Source organism: Sapajus apella, unplaced genomic scaffold (assembly GCF_009761245.1).
Source record: "Sapajus apella isolate SASKATOON/1434 unplaced genomic scaffold, GSC_monkey_1.0 scaffold2, whole genome shotgun sequence".
NCBI lineage: Eukaryota > Metazoa > Chordata > Mammalia > Primates > Cebidae > Sapajus > Sapajus apella.
The window spans coordinates 76,199,078-76,215,340 of record NW_022436942.1 but is presented as its reverse complement, the minus strand read 5'-3'; the positions used below and the strand labels follow the sequence as shown (position 1 = coordinate 76,215,340).

The following is a 16,263-nucleotide window of genomic DNA, read 5'->3' as shown; positions in this document are numbered from 1 at the left end:
TCCAAAAAAAAAAAAAAAAAAAAAATTAAACCATATCATCTTACTAATCAAGATCAAGGGAGAGAAATGATGTAAATAATTCTTACTTAAATATTGTCCTTGTGCTAGCAAAGCTCAGGATTGGTCCTCGAACGATGTCTATTCCTCGGTCATCGGAAGCATTCAGCTAAATGCAGAAGACAAAAGTCAAAACACGAAGCATGTTGCTGTGCTATCTACGAGTTCTGGGTTTCAGTGTGTCTCTTCATTAGTCCAGCTCAGCAGACTAGCTCTCTATGTCTAACAAAACTCACTAACTCATTACCTTACATTCCGAAAGGCAGAGGGCTATATTATCCCCAACCTTTGAGGACAAGGACTCTTACATAAATTGGAGAAATAATTAACTGGTATGGTTACACTGAACAGCACCTCTGGTATGAGCAGAATGATCCCAATTTAACCACCACAATCCCAAGGTTCCCAAGTTCTTAATAAACCGAAATAAGGACATTAGTAGCAGCAAAGTTCTGATACCCTCGTCTAAAAAGTAAGTTAAACATTTTTTTCCTGCAATAGACAATACTCAGATTTTTGAATCTGAGTATATTAGTCAAGGTCTCAGCAATATACAGATGGCATACTCAAATGCAGCAATTTGCAGAGAATTAAGGAGATCTATTTTTTTTTTTGAGACGGAGTTTCACTCTTGTTACCCAGGATGGAATGCAATGGCGCAATCTCGGCTCACTGCAACTCTCACCTCCCAGGTTCCAGCAATTCTCCTTCCTCAGCTTCCTGAGTAGCTGGGATTACAGATGTCTGCTACCTCGCCTGGCTAATTTTTTTTTCTTAAAAAAATTTAAAAAAATTTTTTAATATTAAGATGGGGTTTCACCATGATGGCCAGGCTGGTCTTGAACTCCTGACCTCAGGTGATCCACCCACTTCGGCCTCCCAAAGTCGCCTGGCTAATTTTTTATATTTTTTAAAATTAGAGATGGGGTTTCACCATATTGGTCAAGGTGGTCTTGAATTCCTGACCTCAGGCAATCCGCCCGCCTCAGCCTCCCAAAGTGTTGGGATTACAGGTGTGAGCTACTACACCTGGCCCAGGAGATCTTTTTAAAGGTGCGATATAGGAAAATCACGGGGTTTTGCAATCCCTGTCGCCTTTGGGCCTGAAAGGGTGAGTGAAGGGAGTGGCTATAGGCAATTGGAGAGGGCTACCGGAAAGGTACCACCTGTGAGATGCACCCTCCAGGCGGGCCACGCTGCCGGCGGTGTCAGCCCCCAGAGAAGGTCTAGGCATCACTCACTTCCTTCGCTACCCCTGCCAGGGCCCCTATTGGCCAATCCCAACCAGGAGCCAGAGGGCAAGTGAGCTTCTAGTTGGTAGAGCTCAGCCTTCCGGGCAAGAATAGGGTGGAGAAACGTGGAGAATTGATCTGAAGGGGCCATGGTGGACAGGCAGCAACCAAGTAACCATAAGCAGGGTTTGAGTAGAAGTTGGCAACAGCAAAGAAAAAGGTGCCTAGCCCTACAACTGCCCTGTAGCTGACCAAAGCGAATCCAGACCAAAATGGCCATTACAGAAAAAAGTGAATTAAAATATCTTATTTCAAATTTATTTATTTCCTAACTGCCTGTAGGGAAACTTACTTTTAAAGTAAAATAAAACCAGCAGAACTGAAACTAAGAGACTGCAGTCCTAAGTTATTTGTAGAGTAAGAACAATCTTATTTACCTCCAAGACCATGGAGCCAAATTCTTTGTCTTTATATAGCTGCTTTGCACAGGCTAGGATCGTGGATGTCTTGCCCGTCCCTGGGGGGCCATAGAGAAGCAAATGTGGCAGTCGGTCTTCACTGATAAATTTCTGAACTGAGGGTCGGGAAGAAAGGAAGGCACCATCAGTGTTTGGGAGCTGCCTCATTCACCCCAGGTCCCTGAGCTGGGCTGAAAGCTCTTCAACCCAATTCAATGTCCAAATCAGAGGCAGATACAACTTGACGTAGGGGCCTTGTCTCTGTATTCCTGGTGCAATTGGAATTCACTCAATAATGCAGCCAGTCAAGTATTTACTGAGTGCCTACTGTGTTACAGGCACTTTTCTGGGTGCTGGTGATGTCTTTGAACTTAAATGATTCTCTGTCATGCTATTTTTACTTTACTGTGTTGCAATTTTATGCTCATGTTTATGACTTACCCGCTAGACTGTAGCTACCTGAAGAAAATGAATGAACAATCTTAAAGCCACATTCTATAAAACTCAATCAGATTCTCTGAAGTTATTACTTAGGAGAGACAACATCACCAAGAAATTTATACAGGTCCTTCAGCCAGGACAAGAGCAATGGACACATGGATACTTACTGGTACTCAGAATGTCCTGATGAGAAATGAGATCATTCAGGGTCTGTGGCCGGTATTTCTCAACCCTGAAATACAATTTAGCATATATTATGACATATAAATGCAATATTTTATATGCAAAAGAATCCCTGGCTGGGCAAGATGCCTCGCCTGTAATCTCAACACTCTGGGAGGCTGAAGCGGGTGGATCATTTGAGGTCAGGAGTTCAAGACCAGCCTGGCCAACACGGCAAAACCCTGTCTCTACAGCTACCTCCTAGGGTCTTTGTAAGGATTAAACATCTAACGGGGCATCTGCTAACCTAATAATATGCCATTCAATAGAAAAATACGAAAAAATACAAAAATTAGCCAGTTATGGTGGCATGTCCCTATAGTCCCAGCTACTCAGCAGGCTGAGGTGGGAGAATCGCTTGAACCTGGGAGGCAGAGGTTGCAGTGAACTGAAATCACACCACTGCACTCCATCCTAGACAACAGTGAGTGAGACCCTGTCTCAAAAAAGAAAGAGAAAGAATCCTTTCATATCCTAATTTAAACAGGAAGAAAATGCACTTTAAGTTTGAACACAGACCAGTGGTTCTCAACCGGGATGATTTTGGCCTCCCAGGAACATCTAGTGATATCTGGAGACATATTTAATTGTCATACGTGGGCAGAGGGTCCCAGGCACTTAGTGATAGTCTCTAGGAATGTTAAACATGCCACAGTGCACAGGACAGCTCTCCCAGACCCACCCAGAGTATCTTGGCCCAAAATGTCAATAGCTGAGGTTGAAAACTGTTCTAATCTCATCTTTCCAGCTGTTTGCCTATAATCGCAACCTGATGGGCACCTACTATTTCAAAGTGCATTTGAAACTGCACTCATATCCAAATAGCCTTCAACAGAAGAATGGATAGATAAAATGTCTTCTGTCCATACAATGGACTATGATTCAGCCATAACAAGAAATGCAGTACTGATACAAACAGCAACATGCATGAACCTTGAAAACGTGATGCTGAGTGAAAGAAACCAGACACAAAAGGCCATATCATGTAGGATTCCACTTACATAAATGTCCAGAATAGGCAAATCCATAGAGACAGAAAGATTAGTGGTTGCCGGGGGCTAGAGGAAGGGGAGAATGGGGAGTGACTGTCAAGGGTACAGGATTTGCATTTGGGATGATGAAATTTTGGAACTAGATAGTGGGAGGACTCCACAACAGTACACTGCATTCTGAATGTACTTAATGCCACTGAATTGTACACTTTAAAATGGTTACATGCTGGGCTTGGTAGCTCGCCTCTAAAAGTCCCAGTGCTTTGGAGGCTGAGGCAGGAGAATGGCTTGAACCCCAATGTTTGAGGTTACACTGAGCTGTGATCACACTACTGCTCTCCAGCCTGGGCAACAGAGCAAGACCCTGTCTCTAAAAAAATAAATACAAAAATACATAAAATAGTTACAACTGTCAATCTTATGGGATTTTTTTAAAAAACCACAATAAAAACAAATTGAACTAGCTACTAGACAATGACAACTTGGAGCTTTTCGAAACCAAGCCAAATTGCATCAAAGTCTTTAGAGCACTGCTAAGACATAGCAGTTGAAGTAGGCTAGTTAACAGTACAAGGTCTGAATTCAGACTTCCTAGATTCACCTCCAAGCCTATTTTTTAGCCTTGGGCCATAGGCAAGTCATTTAACCTTTCTAAGATACAGTTTCCTCCTACGTAAAATTTGAAGCGATGCCTACCTCCTCGGGTCTTTGTAAGGATCGAACATTTAACAGGGCGTCTGCTAATCTAGCAATACGCCATTCAATAAAAGTTGACCAGGGAGCGTTATTACTAGTTTAAAATGTGACCAATAGTCGCATCGCAGGTTTTGAAGAGTGAGAAGAGGACATTTTGGCATGGAGGCCAGCCAACGCAGGTGTCAGAGAACGCGGGATCGAATCCCTGTGTTGTCACCAGGTGCGAAAACCGCTTTTTTCTTCGGCAAATGGAGCTGGGGGTGAAAGGGTGAGAGCTGGCAAAAGTCCTAAACAGAACGGACGAGTCTGGGGACCTGGGGTACATCGGGGGAAACCTCTGCGGCTCGGCCCCAACTGCAGGCCCGGGAGCGGCGGGCCAAGATTGGGCTGGGGTCCGGTCACCTGCCCACCCCCGGCCACCGCCTCCCCGCGCGGCCGCCCGGCCCCCTCTGCCCACCGCGGCCGCTCGGCCCCCTCTGCCCACCGCGGCCGCTCGGCCTCTTCCTACCAGGGCAGGTTCCTGATCTTGGCCGCTGCGGGCGGCTCCTGCTGCTTGAGCGCTGCGGTCTCCATGGCGGGGAGACGAAGGCGACCAGATCCGCTGAGATCGTTGCGTAACCCAAGCGCCTGCACAGCGACCAGCCGCGACCTGACCCTGAGACCCTTGCGCTCAAGAGTTCGCGGGCAAAAACAACTCTCGCGAGAAGTGGCCATCCGTTTCCGACTTCCTCCCTCGGTCCCGCCCCCTAGCGTTGCCATGGCGCCGGTTGCTAGGTTACCGGAGGCGCCGGCCGCCAGCCTGCTTCCAAGCTCTGCCCCTCCAGCCTGCTCGGACCTCTCAGATACCTAGGCGCTTCCAGAGCAGGGGATCGGGAGAGGCAGGGCGTCCTGCAGCCCTGGTCATCAGTACCTATTAAGATCCCACGGCCAAAGCCAATTCCTGCCATAGCTAAGCTTCAAACACTTAACGTTCAAACGAACAAAAGCTTCCGGGGCTCAAAAAGTATATTTTTCTAAGTAAAAAACAGCACCCGAGTAACACGGCTGGATCTTGAATATACATGCCCTTGTGAAAAAGGCTCGCGATACCTCTCGGCCTCAAAGCTGGGGGTGGGGTGAATATTTAGAAATGAAAACAACTCCAAACACACATAACTGCAACCTACCTATCTCCGGAATCCGTGCCCCTCACCCAACAAAATTTAGAGAACCAACCTCCGGAAAACGACTCCAGAGAAAAACAAACAGAAACTTCCAGTTGGGTTCATCTGTGTCGCTGGAAGGCTCTGGTTCATGAACACAGAGGACAGGGTTTCTGTGATCTGAGATACTGAGGAGAATCGGAATCAACATTTTAGTTTTTCTTTTCTGAGTCGAGGAGATTCTGGATCACTTTCATTTTCTTCTTTTTTGTAGGTCCATATTTTCTTTCTTTTTTTTTTTTTGAATCTCACTCTGTCACTCAGGCTGGAGTGCACTGGCATAATTTTGGGTCACTGCAACCTCTGCCTCTAGGTTCAAGCGATTCTCTGCCTCAGCCTCCCAAGTAGCTAAGACTACAGGCACGTGCCACCATGCCCGGCTAATTTTTGTATTTTTAGTAGAGATTGGATTCGCCATGTTGGACAGGCTGGCCTTAAACTCCAGATGTCAAGTGATCCACCTGCCTCAGCCTTCCAAAGTGCAGGGGCTACAGGCGTGAGCCTCCGTCCCTGGCCTGGTCTGTATTTTCCAGCAATAAGCATGCAAAGCATCGATACTGAAGTCCTTTTTTTTTTTAATGTGATGAGGAAGAGAAAAATCTTTGGAGGACTTTTGAGGCTGGACTGGGGTCAGCAGTGTTCTGATTAGGAGGTAGCAGTACTCCTTGCATCGGATTACATTAATGTCACCTGCTTTGGGAACACAGCAGAGGGACAGTGGCAAGTATATGGTGGCAGTTACGGCTTCCCCCATTCCCTGCCTGGGGACCCCAAAGAGGGGGTTCACCTAGGGCTTGTGATGTGACAGTACCCCTACTCTCTGCTTTCTCCCAGGTCAACTTTAACACTGGGGACTTCGATCATTAGCATGCCATTTTTAAATTTTCTTTCTTTCTTTTAAGATAACACTGGTTTCTTTCTCTCTCTCTCTCTCTCCCCCTTTCTTTCTTTCTTTCTTTCTTTCTTTCTTTCTTTCTTTCTTTCTTTCTTTCTTCCTTCCTTCCTTCCTTCCTTCCTTCCTTCCTTCCCTCCCTCCCTCCCTCCTTTCTTTCTTTCTTTCTTTCTTTCTTTCTTTCTTTCTTTCTTTTTTTCTTTCTTTCGTTTTTTGAGACAGAATTTCACTCTTTCACCTGGCCTGGAGTGCAATGGCACGATATTGGCTCACTGCAACCTCCGCCTCCCAGGTTCAAGCAACTCTGCCTCACCTTTCTGAGTAGCTGGGATTACAGGTGTGCACCACCATGCCCGGCTAATTTTTGTATTTTTAGTAGAGACAGGGGTTTCACAATGTTGGTCAGGCTGGTCTTGAACTCCTGACCTCATGATCTGCCCCCCTCAGCCTCCCAAAGTGCTGGGATTACAGATGTGAGCCACCAAGTCCTGCTGGTTTTATTCATTTTTATCTCCTTGAAAGGAATCATAAGTGATTAACAAGTTTTTCTTAAATACTAAGGCTAAAAACAGCACATTTACAATTAATTTGCTGACACATGCTGAGGTATAATAATGAGGCCCTGAATTAAAGTCATAGAAACACATTAAATATTTCTCATGTATTGCCAAATTCTGGGGTCTTTGAACACTCCTGGATTTTGTTTTTGAGAGAAGGTCTTACTCTGTCACCCAGGCTGGAGTGCAGTGGTGCCATCATGGCTCACTACAGTCTCAAACTCCAGGGATCAGGTGATCTGCCTGCCTTGTGCCTCCTGAAGTGCTGGGATTATTGGCGTGAGCCACCACACCCAGCCCTCGCCTGTTTTTTAAAAGGCATAAAATACAAGTGATGGGTGTATAAAGAAAAACAGGTGATGCAATTTTAGAAAACAACTGATGCGATAACTAAGCAAAATTATGAAAGATTACTAAAGAAATAAATGGTGCTATACCCTCCTCTTCAACCATCCAATTGTTTAGAGGCAGGCTTTACACTGGGGTAAAATCCTAACAGGTGGCTGATATGGTTTGGCTCTGTGTCTCATCTCAAATTGTAATCCCCAGGTGTCAAGGGAGGAAGGTGAGTGGATCATGGGGGCGATTTCCCCCATGCTGTTCTTGTGATAGTGAGTTCTCACAAGATCTGACGGTTTGATAAGGGGCTCTTCCTACTTCGCTCTTTCATTTCTCTCCTGCCACCTTGTGAAGAAGGTCCCTGCTTCCCCTTCGCCTTCCACCATGATCGTAAGTTTCCTGAGGCCTGCCAGTCATGTGGAACTGTAGGTCAATCGAATCTCTTTTCTTTATAAATTATCCAGTCTCGGGTATTTCTTTATAGCAGTGTGAAAATGGAATAATACAGTGGTCTTCGAAACTAAAGGAAAAGTCATCAAGAAAGTGTTGCTTTGGGAGTCAGAAGACCTGCCTCAAATCAGTTCAACTGTAAAATTCTTTACACAGCCTTTGAAGAGAAACCTAAGCAAGTCCCTGAATCCTCAAGCGTTCCAGGAAAATGAAAAGACTTGCAAAGGCTAAAGAATTGTTAGAATCGGTGCAGTCAGCATGTTGACCAAAGCATTCCTACGTGCCAGGAAAATGGTGTGTTGGAATGTTTTTGCTTCTCATGAGAAAAGCAATTTAAGTCGCAAGGCAAGGGCAACATTTTGAAGATGGCTATGTGGACTCTGGATCCTTCTCTTTTTGTTCATGATTTGTTCTCTCTTTAGTGTTCCTGCTTCCGGCCAAGCATGTGGTACCCTTGGGGTGGCGTGCCACTTTTTCCACTGAGTCTTGGGCAGGTTGCTTCTCTCCTTATCCAATAACATCTACTCAAAGATGGTTGTAAGGATTAAATGAAAGAACAAATTGCAGCATCCAACACATTGCCACCCTACTCTCCCCTTCCCTTCTAACAGTCTCCACCCAAACTGTTCTGGTTTCGGATTTGTCCTCTCAAACAAAACCCAAAGGATTGGCTAGTGGAACTACGCCGTAACCTGGCTTGATTGATAGTAAGAGCCATCCTTACCATCACGGTAAGAGCCATCCTTCTAAGGACCTTTGCATTAGAAGCACGATGCCGCCATCTCCTTGACCTGAAAGGTTCAAACAAAACCAGAACAACTTCTCATACAACTCTGTGTTCATCTGCTGTTCTGTTAACTTGGAATGTGGAATTCTCCTGTGTTGACATTAGATACTACATTGCAAAGTCCTCTATTGTGTGCCTCCCCAGTGGAGTGTAAGCTTGTTGAAAGAAGAACCTATGACTTACTCACCACTGTACTTCTGGTGCCTGAAACAGTACCTGGCTCAAAGGAAGCACTCAATTCATAACTGTTTGATGAACGGCTGAATGAAAACGGCTCATATCCATTAGGCAGTTTCTATGGCCGAGACACTGTTCTAAGCACTTTACATTTATTATGCCCACTCAGTTGTTGCAAGAAGCCCAAGTTACTATCACTGGCCCCATTCTGTAGATACATTAGGTAACTTGCTTAGGTTCTCACCTGTAAGGGGCAGAACTGGATCTTGCTAATACAGTCTGGTTCTATATAGCCCAGGCTGGAACAACAGCATCAGCAGCAGCCCCTGGGAACTTGTTAGAAATCCTAATTATTCTTCCCTCCACCTCAAACCCAGGAAATCTTAAACCTTACAGGTGGGGCCCAGCCGTCTGTGCTGTAACAAGCCCTTGAGGGGATTCTGAAGCGCTCGGGTTTGAGAGCCATATCACTACATTATCCTGCTTCTCTGTCCTCAAACATTCCAGGACTTTGATTTCCTATTTATTTACCTATTTGAGACAGTGGTCTCACTCTGTCATCCAGGCTCACCCAGGCTGGAGTGCAGTGACAACACTTCGACTCACTGCCAACCTCCACCTCCAGGGCTCAAGTGGTCCTCTCACCTCAGCCTCCCTAGTAGCTGGGACTGCAGACACATGCCACAATGCCTGGCTAGTTTTTGTATTTTTGTAGAGACAGGGTTTTGCTATGCTGCCCAGGCTGGTCTTGAACACCTGGGCTCAAGCAATCTACCCACCTTGACCTCCCAAAGTGGCTCATGATGGGATTACAAGCATGAACCACTGTGCCTGGCCCCAGGACTTCACTTTCTAAGAAAAGCAATGGATGCTGTCTAAAAACAAAATTTTATCAAATTGAATTTAATGATCTCATTGTCTTTTATTTTCAATTCATGAATTGGGCAGCATCCGATCTATAAAATAGAAAGGTACTCCAGCGAGCTGAGCAGAGGGATGGGTTTTGTATGCAGAAGAACTAAAAAAGGCAGAAACACAGACCAAAAAGTGCACTGATCATTTCAAAGCTCCTTTCCTTATAAGATTAAAGTAGAGGAGATATTCTTATTTCACTTGTTCGGCTTGACTGGGCCCTTTTGGATTGGTTGCTGTAAATCTCCTGGTTTTTTAAAAAAAATTGGCCTTTTTTTATTTCTGAGATGGAGTCTCACTTTGTCATCCAGGCTGGAGTGCAGCGGTATGATCTCGGCTCACTGCAGCCTCTACCTCCTGGGTTCAAGCGATTCTCTTGCCTCAGCCTCCCTAGTAGCTGGGATTACAGGAGCCTGCCACCTTGCCCAGCTAATTTTTGTATTTTTAGTAGAGACAATGTTTCACCATGTTGGCCAGACTGGTCTCGAACTCCTGACCTCAAGTGGTCCACCTGCCTCGGCCTCCCAAAGTGCTGGATTATAGGCATAAGCCACCACACCTGGTCAAAAACTGGCCCATTTTAAAGTTCCATTTGATTGCATGACAGTTAGCATAGGTATCTCCATTCTAGTTTGGTCTGGTCTATCAAGGGCTAGTGCAGGAACTTAGTCCAAACAATGCCTCTCATAAGTTTTATTTAATTTTTAATTTTTATTTTCGGAAAACACGTCAGGTTCATACCATAAATTTTGTTTAACTGTACTCACGTGTATATTCTCAAAGTTGTTCTAGTATTATTATGATTAAATTTTTTTTTTTTTTTTGTAGAGATGGAGTCTCACTGCGTTGCCAGAGCTGCTCTCGAACACGGGTCCTAAAAGGATCCTCTGGATTTGGCCTCCCAAAGTGCTGGGATTAAAGGCATGAGCCATAGCACCTAGCCAAATTTTCCTACTAAATGTCATTTGTGTATGTGGTTTTGCTTATTCCTGTTTCTGCTATTAATTAAAGGAATAGCCCTTTGGGCAAGTTACTTATCTTTGGACCTCAGTATTCACATCTGTAAAATGGGCAGGGGTGGGGACTGGACTAGATCAGTGACATTTAGCCCTGGCTGACACTAAAAGCACCTGGAGAACTTTAAAAAAATTCCATTATCAGAAGTCCAGCAAGACCAATTAAATCCAGCCTCTAGGAGTGGGACCCTCCACTGGCATTTTATTTATTTATTTATTTTAGAGATGAAGTCTCGCTCTGTTGCTCAGGCTGCAGTACAATGGTGTGATCTTGGCTCACTGCAACCTCCCAGGTTTCAGTAATTCTCCTGCCTTAGCCTCCCGAGTAGCTGGGATTACAGGTGTTTGCCACCACGTCTGGCTAATTTTTTTGTATTTTTAGTAGAGATGGTGCTTCACCATGTTGGCCAGGCTGGTCTTGAACTCCTGACCTCAGGTGATCTGCCCACCTCGGCCTCCCAAAGTGCTGGGACTACAGGTGTGAACCATCACACCCAGCCTCCATTGGCATTTTAAAGAGGCTTCTTAGGTTATTATAATATTCAGCCAAAGTTGAACTACTGTGCTAAATAAAGCCAATCACAGCCATCCTGGACCTCTTGCTCGTGACTGGCTTAAGAGTTGTGCATGTGACCCAGTTCTGCCCAATTTTGATGTAAGAGGAAATGATAGGAGGGGCTTCTGGGAAGCTTTTTCTCATTGCTTTGCTGATTCTTGCACTAGGTGGCCTTTACTTTCTAAGTACCAAAATGCTTTCGCTGTAAAAAGAAAAAGAGAGAAGACTGGAGTTGCAAACTCACATGTCTCTAAGTAGCCTGGAAGTTAATCTATAAAGGAAGAGGGGTGGGCGGAAACTATGCTGTACCTCAAGGGGGCTGAAGTTTTACATATAAGATTTAAGCAGAAGGGGAATGTAATAATGAAATATTGGTTACTCATATAATCACTGTTTCTTTTTTTGAGATGGAGTCTTGCTCTGTCACCCAGGCTGGAGTACAGTGGCACGATCTCGGCTCACTGCAACCTCCGCCTCCCAGGTTCAAGCAATTCTCCTGCCTCAGCCTCCTGAGTAGCTGGGATTACAGACACCTGCCACCATGCCCAGCTAATTTTTTTTGTATTTTTAGTAGAGACAGCGTTTTGCCATGTTGGCCACGCTCATCTTGAACTCCTGACCTCGGACGATCCGCCCAGCTCAGCCTCCCAAAATGCTTGGAATTACAGGCGTGAGCCACCGCACCCGGCCATAGAATCACTATTATACGAAGCTGGAGAACTGAGCTTGGAAAATGGGGCAGACAGGCTATACAACTGAAATCATGTTCAAAATTACTCCACCAAATCAAACCAGTGAAGAAACTGTTGCTGCTCCCAACCATGGGATGCTGCTGCCCCTAATGCCCTCGCTGTTCCTAGAAACTGGATTTTGCTTTCACCATCCACGGCTAGAAATAATTCACCAATTCTTTCCTGTCCTGGATTCTTCCTAAAATTAGCACCCCATTTATAAGCCTGGGAGACACGCTTAATTGGCCAAGCCTGGTGCATGCTGGTAAGTATCGGTTATATTGCTCAAACAGTGGGAAATGACATCTGCCTCCCACCAAGACTTATGAACTGGGGACATCCATGAATAAAGGAGAGGGGTCCAAAAGCGGGTGGCAGAAGGTCTCACAAATGTTTATCACACCAGTATTCTGCCACGAGGGACAATAGTCAAATGTTGCCAGTTCTTCTGATTTTTCAAACAAAACCAAAAATTTGGATTTTTTTTTCCTCCAAGAAAATATTTAGTGCATATTATCAGTGATTATGTTTTACAAAAAATTTAAATACATGCACTTTTCACAAACATAAAATGGGAATCAAGACATCTATCAAATTCAAATGTTAAACCAAGTCCTGATTTTTGGAATTCAGCAGCCAATTATGGTTCTGTTCCACGGCCACTATTCCATGATTTCCAATAGCTGTGGATCTTTTCCGTAATTGGAACAAAATTTTCTTTATATGTGACAATTGTTTCCACATAAAATCCTTTTGGGGCTTCAGATGGTTCACTGAGCATTTCACTTGTTGAGCCATGCTTTTGGTCTACTTCATCACCTGACGACTTCATCATTTTCTGGCCTACGTAAACCAGTGAGCCCAACAGAGACCAGGCGCCAAGCCCGTAGATGACTGACATCCGCCGGTACCAGGCCGTGAACGGGTTCCAAGGCATGGGGACGCTGGCGAGGGACTCAGTTCTCGCACGCTCTCAATTCCAAAAATTTGAATTTTATCTTTTTTTTTTTTTTTTTTTTTTTTTTTTTTGAGACAGGTTCATGCCCAACTGCCCAGGCTGGTCTTGAACTCCTGGGCTCAAGCAGTCCTCCTGCCTCGGAATCCCAAAGTGCTAGGATTACAGGCATGAGCCACCTCACTCAGCCTGTTTATTATTTTAAAGACAGAGTCTCACTCTGTGGTCCAGGCTTGAGTGGAGTGATGGAATCCTAGCTCACTGAATCCTTGAACTCCTGGGTTCAAGCAATCCTCCCCCATCAGTCTTCTGAGTGGCTGGGACTATAGGCATGCACCGTCACACCCTGCTAATTAAAAACATTTTTTTGGTAGAGGTAGGGGTCTTGCTATGTTGTCCAGGCTGGTCTTGAACTCCTGAGCCCAAGTAATCCTCCGGCTTTAGCCTCTCAAAGCATTGTGATTACAGGTGTCAGCCATGGTGCCTGGGTGAAATTTGGATTTTATATGAAATCTCTGGGCCGGGCGCGGTGGCTCAAGCCTGTAATCCCAGCACTTTGGGAGGCCGAGGCGGGTGGATCACGAGGTCAAGAGATCGAGACCATCCTGGTCAACATGGTGAAACCCCGTCTCTACTAAAAAATACAAAAAATCAGCTGGGCATGGTGGCGCTTGCCTGTAATCCCATCTACTCAGGAGGCTGAGGCAGGAGAATTGCCTGAACTCAGGAGGCGGAGGTTGCGGTGAGCCGAGATCGCGCCATTGCTCTCCAGCCTGGGTAACAAGAGCAAAACTCTGTCTCCAAAAAAAAAAAAAAAAAAATCTCTGTATATTAAATGTTGGTGGGAGAGAGATCGAAGATGGCTGATCACTAGCAGCTCGGGATTGTAGCTCCCACTGAAAGCGCAGAGAACGAGAGGACGCCGCGCTTTCAGATCAATTTTTGTTGCTCACGCACCAGGAGATTCCCAGCGGAGGAGCCCCACGTGTCACCAGCGCAACTCTTGAGGCCGGTGAGGCGGTTTTGCTGCTGCCTTGGTGCGGCGGTTCTCGGTGCAGAGTCAGAAAAGCACCATCAATCTTAACACCGCTGTTTTGGCCGGCGCAGTGGGTTGCTCAGATTCTAGCGCCGGGAATCAACAAGTTGGACGTCCATTCAGAAACCCAACTATAAAGACGGTAATTATAAAGACCACAGATGGATAAATCTATAAAGAAGGGAAGAAACCAGCCTAAAAAGGCTGAGAATACCCAAAATCAGAACGCTTCTCCCTCTGCAGGGGATCACAGTTCCCCATCAGCAACGGAACAAGGCCTGATGGAGAAAGACTGTGTTCCATTAGCAGAAGCTGACTTTAAGACGTGGATGATATGAAACTTCTGGGAATTAAAAGAACTTGTTCTAACCCAATGCAAAGAAACTAAGAACTTTGAAAAAAGGTTTGATGAAATGTTAACAATAACACACAATTTAGAGAGGAATATAAGTGAATTAATGGAGCTGAAAAATACAACACGAGAACTTCGCGAACTATGCACAAGTTTTAACAGCCAAATTGATCAAGCAGAAGAAAAGATATCAGAGGTCGAAGACCAACTTAATGAAATAACACAAAAAGACAAGATTAGAGAAAAAAGGATAAAAAAGAACGAGCAAAGTCTCCAAGAAATATGGGACTATGTGAAAAGACCTAATCTACGTTTGATAGGTGTACCTGAATGTGACGAAGAGAATCAATCCAAACTGGAAAATACGCTTCAGGATATTATTCAGGAAAACTTTCCCAACCTAGCAAGGCAGGACAATATTCAACTCCAGGCAATACAGAGAACACCACAAAGATATTCCTCAAGAAGACCAACCTCAAGGCACATAATCGCCAGATTCACCAGCGTTGAAATGAAAGAGAAAATACTGAGGGCAGCCAGAGAGAAAGGTCAGGTTACCCATAAAGGGAAGCCTATCAGACTCACAGCAGATCTCTCAGCAGAAACCCTACAAGTCAGAAGAGAGTGGGGGCCAATATTCAACATCCTTAAAGAAAAGAACTTTCAACCCAGAATTTTACATCCAGCCAAACTAAGCTTCATAAAAGAAGGAAAAAATAAAATCTTTTGTGAACAAGCAAGGACTCAGAGATTTCATCACCACCAGGCCTGCTTTATAAGAGCTTCTGAAAGAACCACTACAAATAGAAAGGAACAACCAGTATCAGCCTTTCTGAAAAATACCAAAAAATAAAGAACATCAACATAATTAAGAAATTGCATCAACTAATGGGCAAAACAGCCAGCTAACATTAAATGGCAGTATCAAACTCACATATATTGTTATTAATTCTAAATTTAAATCGACTAAATCCCCCAATCTAAAGACACAGACAGGCAAAAAAAGCCAAGACCCATTGGTATGCTACATCCAGGCCCATCTCACATGCAAGGATACACAAAGACTCAAAACAAAGGGATGGAGAAAAATTTACCAACCAAATGGAGAGCAAAAATAAATAAATAGAAAGCAGGAGTTGCAATTTTTGCTAATAAAATAGACTTCAAAGCAACAAAGATAAAAAAAGAAGCAAAGAAGGATATTACATAATGATAAAAGGATCAATGTAACAAGAAGAGCTAAAGATCCTAAATATATACGCACCCAATACAGGAATACCCAGATATATATGACTTATAAAGAGACTTGGACTCCCACACAATAATAGTGGGAGACTTCAACATCAATATTAGACAGATCAATGAGACAGAAAGTTAACATCGATATCCAGGACTTGAACTCAGATCCGGAACAAGTAGACTTAATTAACATTTATAGAACTCTCCACTTTAAATACACAAAATATACACTCTTATCAGTACCACATCACACCTATTTATAGGTTTAAATGAAATATTGGTTGGCTGCTTGTTAATTATTTTCTTCCCTCATTTTTTTTTTATGTCTCTATTATTAAACACAATTACAGGCATACCCATTTTTAGACTGCATTCTAGCCCGGGCAATAAAGCAACACCCCTGTTCTTGCTCCCTCTTCCTCTTCCTCTTTCTTCCTTTCCTTCATTTTATTCTTTCTCTTTCTTTCTTTCTCTTTCTTCCTCTTAAAAAAAAATTGGCATAACCCTCTAGGAAGCTTGTGTGGAAGTAAGCACAGAGAAGCAGAACCCTACTTGTTTAATCCACTAAACATTACTTCTGGGAATTTGTTCATTGCAAAAAAAAATAATAAAAATAAAAATGTTGGTAACTAATTAAACTGCTAGCCAGGCAAAAACACTATACAGATCATTTTGTGACTTCCAGTGTGTCAAGGACAGGTGATCAGGCAAAGATGTAGTCATTTCTTCTTGTGTTCCCATTCTGCCTGTGGTTTAGTCCTTCTGGTAAATTACTGGCAAGCAAAGGTGATATCTCTGTGTGAATTGTGATGTTGATGAGCACAGGTTCAAGCTCTTCTTATGTAATGGCCATCATATTTGGAAACAGTTTAATAAAACATCAAGGCCTGGAGATGGCAGGATCATACATTACAAGCAAAATTACCAACACAAGGCATTTGCTCTTAAAGTTGGATTAGAAAAA

At 44.1% G+C, this 16,263-nt stretch overlaps 2 protein-coding genes across 2 annotated transcripts in view; both read right to left on the bottom strand.

Moving 5' to 3' along the window:
- RFC5 (replication factor C subunit 5) overlaps positions 1–4,846 on the bottom strand; it is a 15,560-nt gene extending 10,714 nt beyond the window's left edge. Inside the window, exons 1-4 of the mRNA XM_032241092.1 lie at positions 4,607–4,846; positions 2,356–2,420; positions 1,727–1,863; positions 87–166 (exon numbers count right to left, since the gene is read on the bottom strand). Of these exons, the coding sequence (XP_032096983.1) occupies positions 87–166; positions 1,727–1,863; positions 2,356–2,420; positions 4,607–4,812 (488 nt within the window). The 5' untranslated portion in view covers positions 4,813–4,846. The remainder of the gene's footprint in view (positions 1–86; positions 167–1,726; positions 1,864–2,355; positions 2,421–4,606) is intronic.
- Positions 4,847–12,230: 7,384 nt separating this feature from the next.
- LOC116557133 (small integral membrane protein 26-like) lies at positions 12,231–12,692 on the bottom strand. Its single transcript, XM_032286638.1, has one exon. The coding sequence runs from the start codon at positions 12,652–12,654 to the stop codon at positions 12,358–12,360; it is 297 nt and encodes a 98-aa protein (XP_032142529.1). The 5' UTR covers positions 12,655–12,692; the 3' UTR covers positions 12,231–12,357.
- Positions 12,693–16,263: the final 3,571 nt, after the last annotated feature.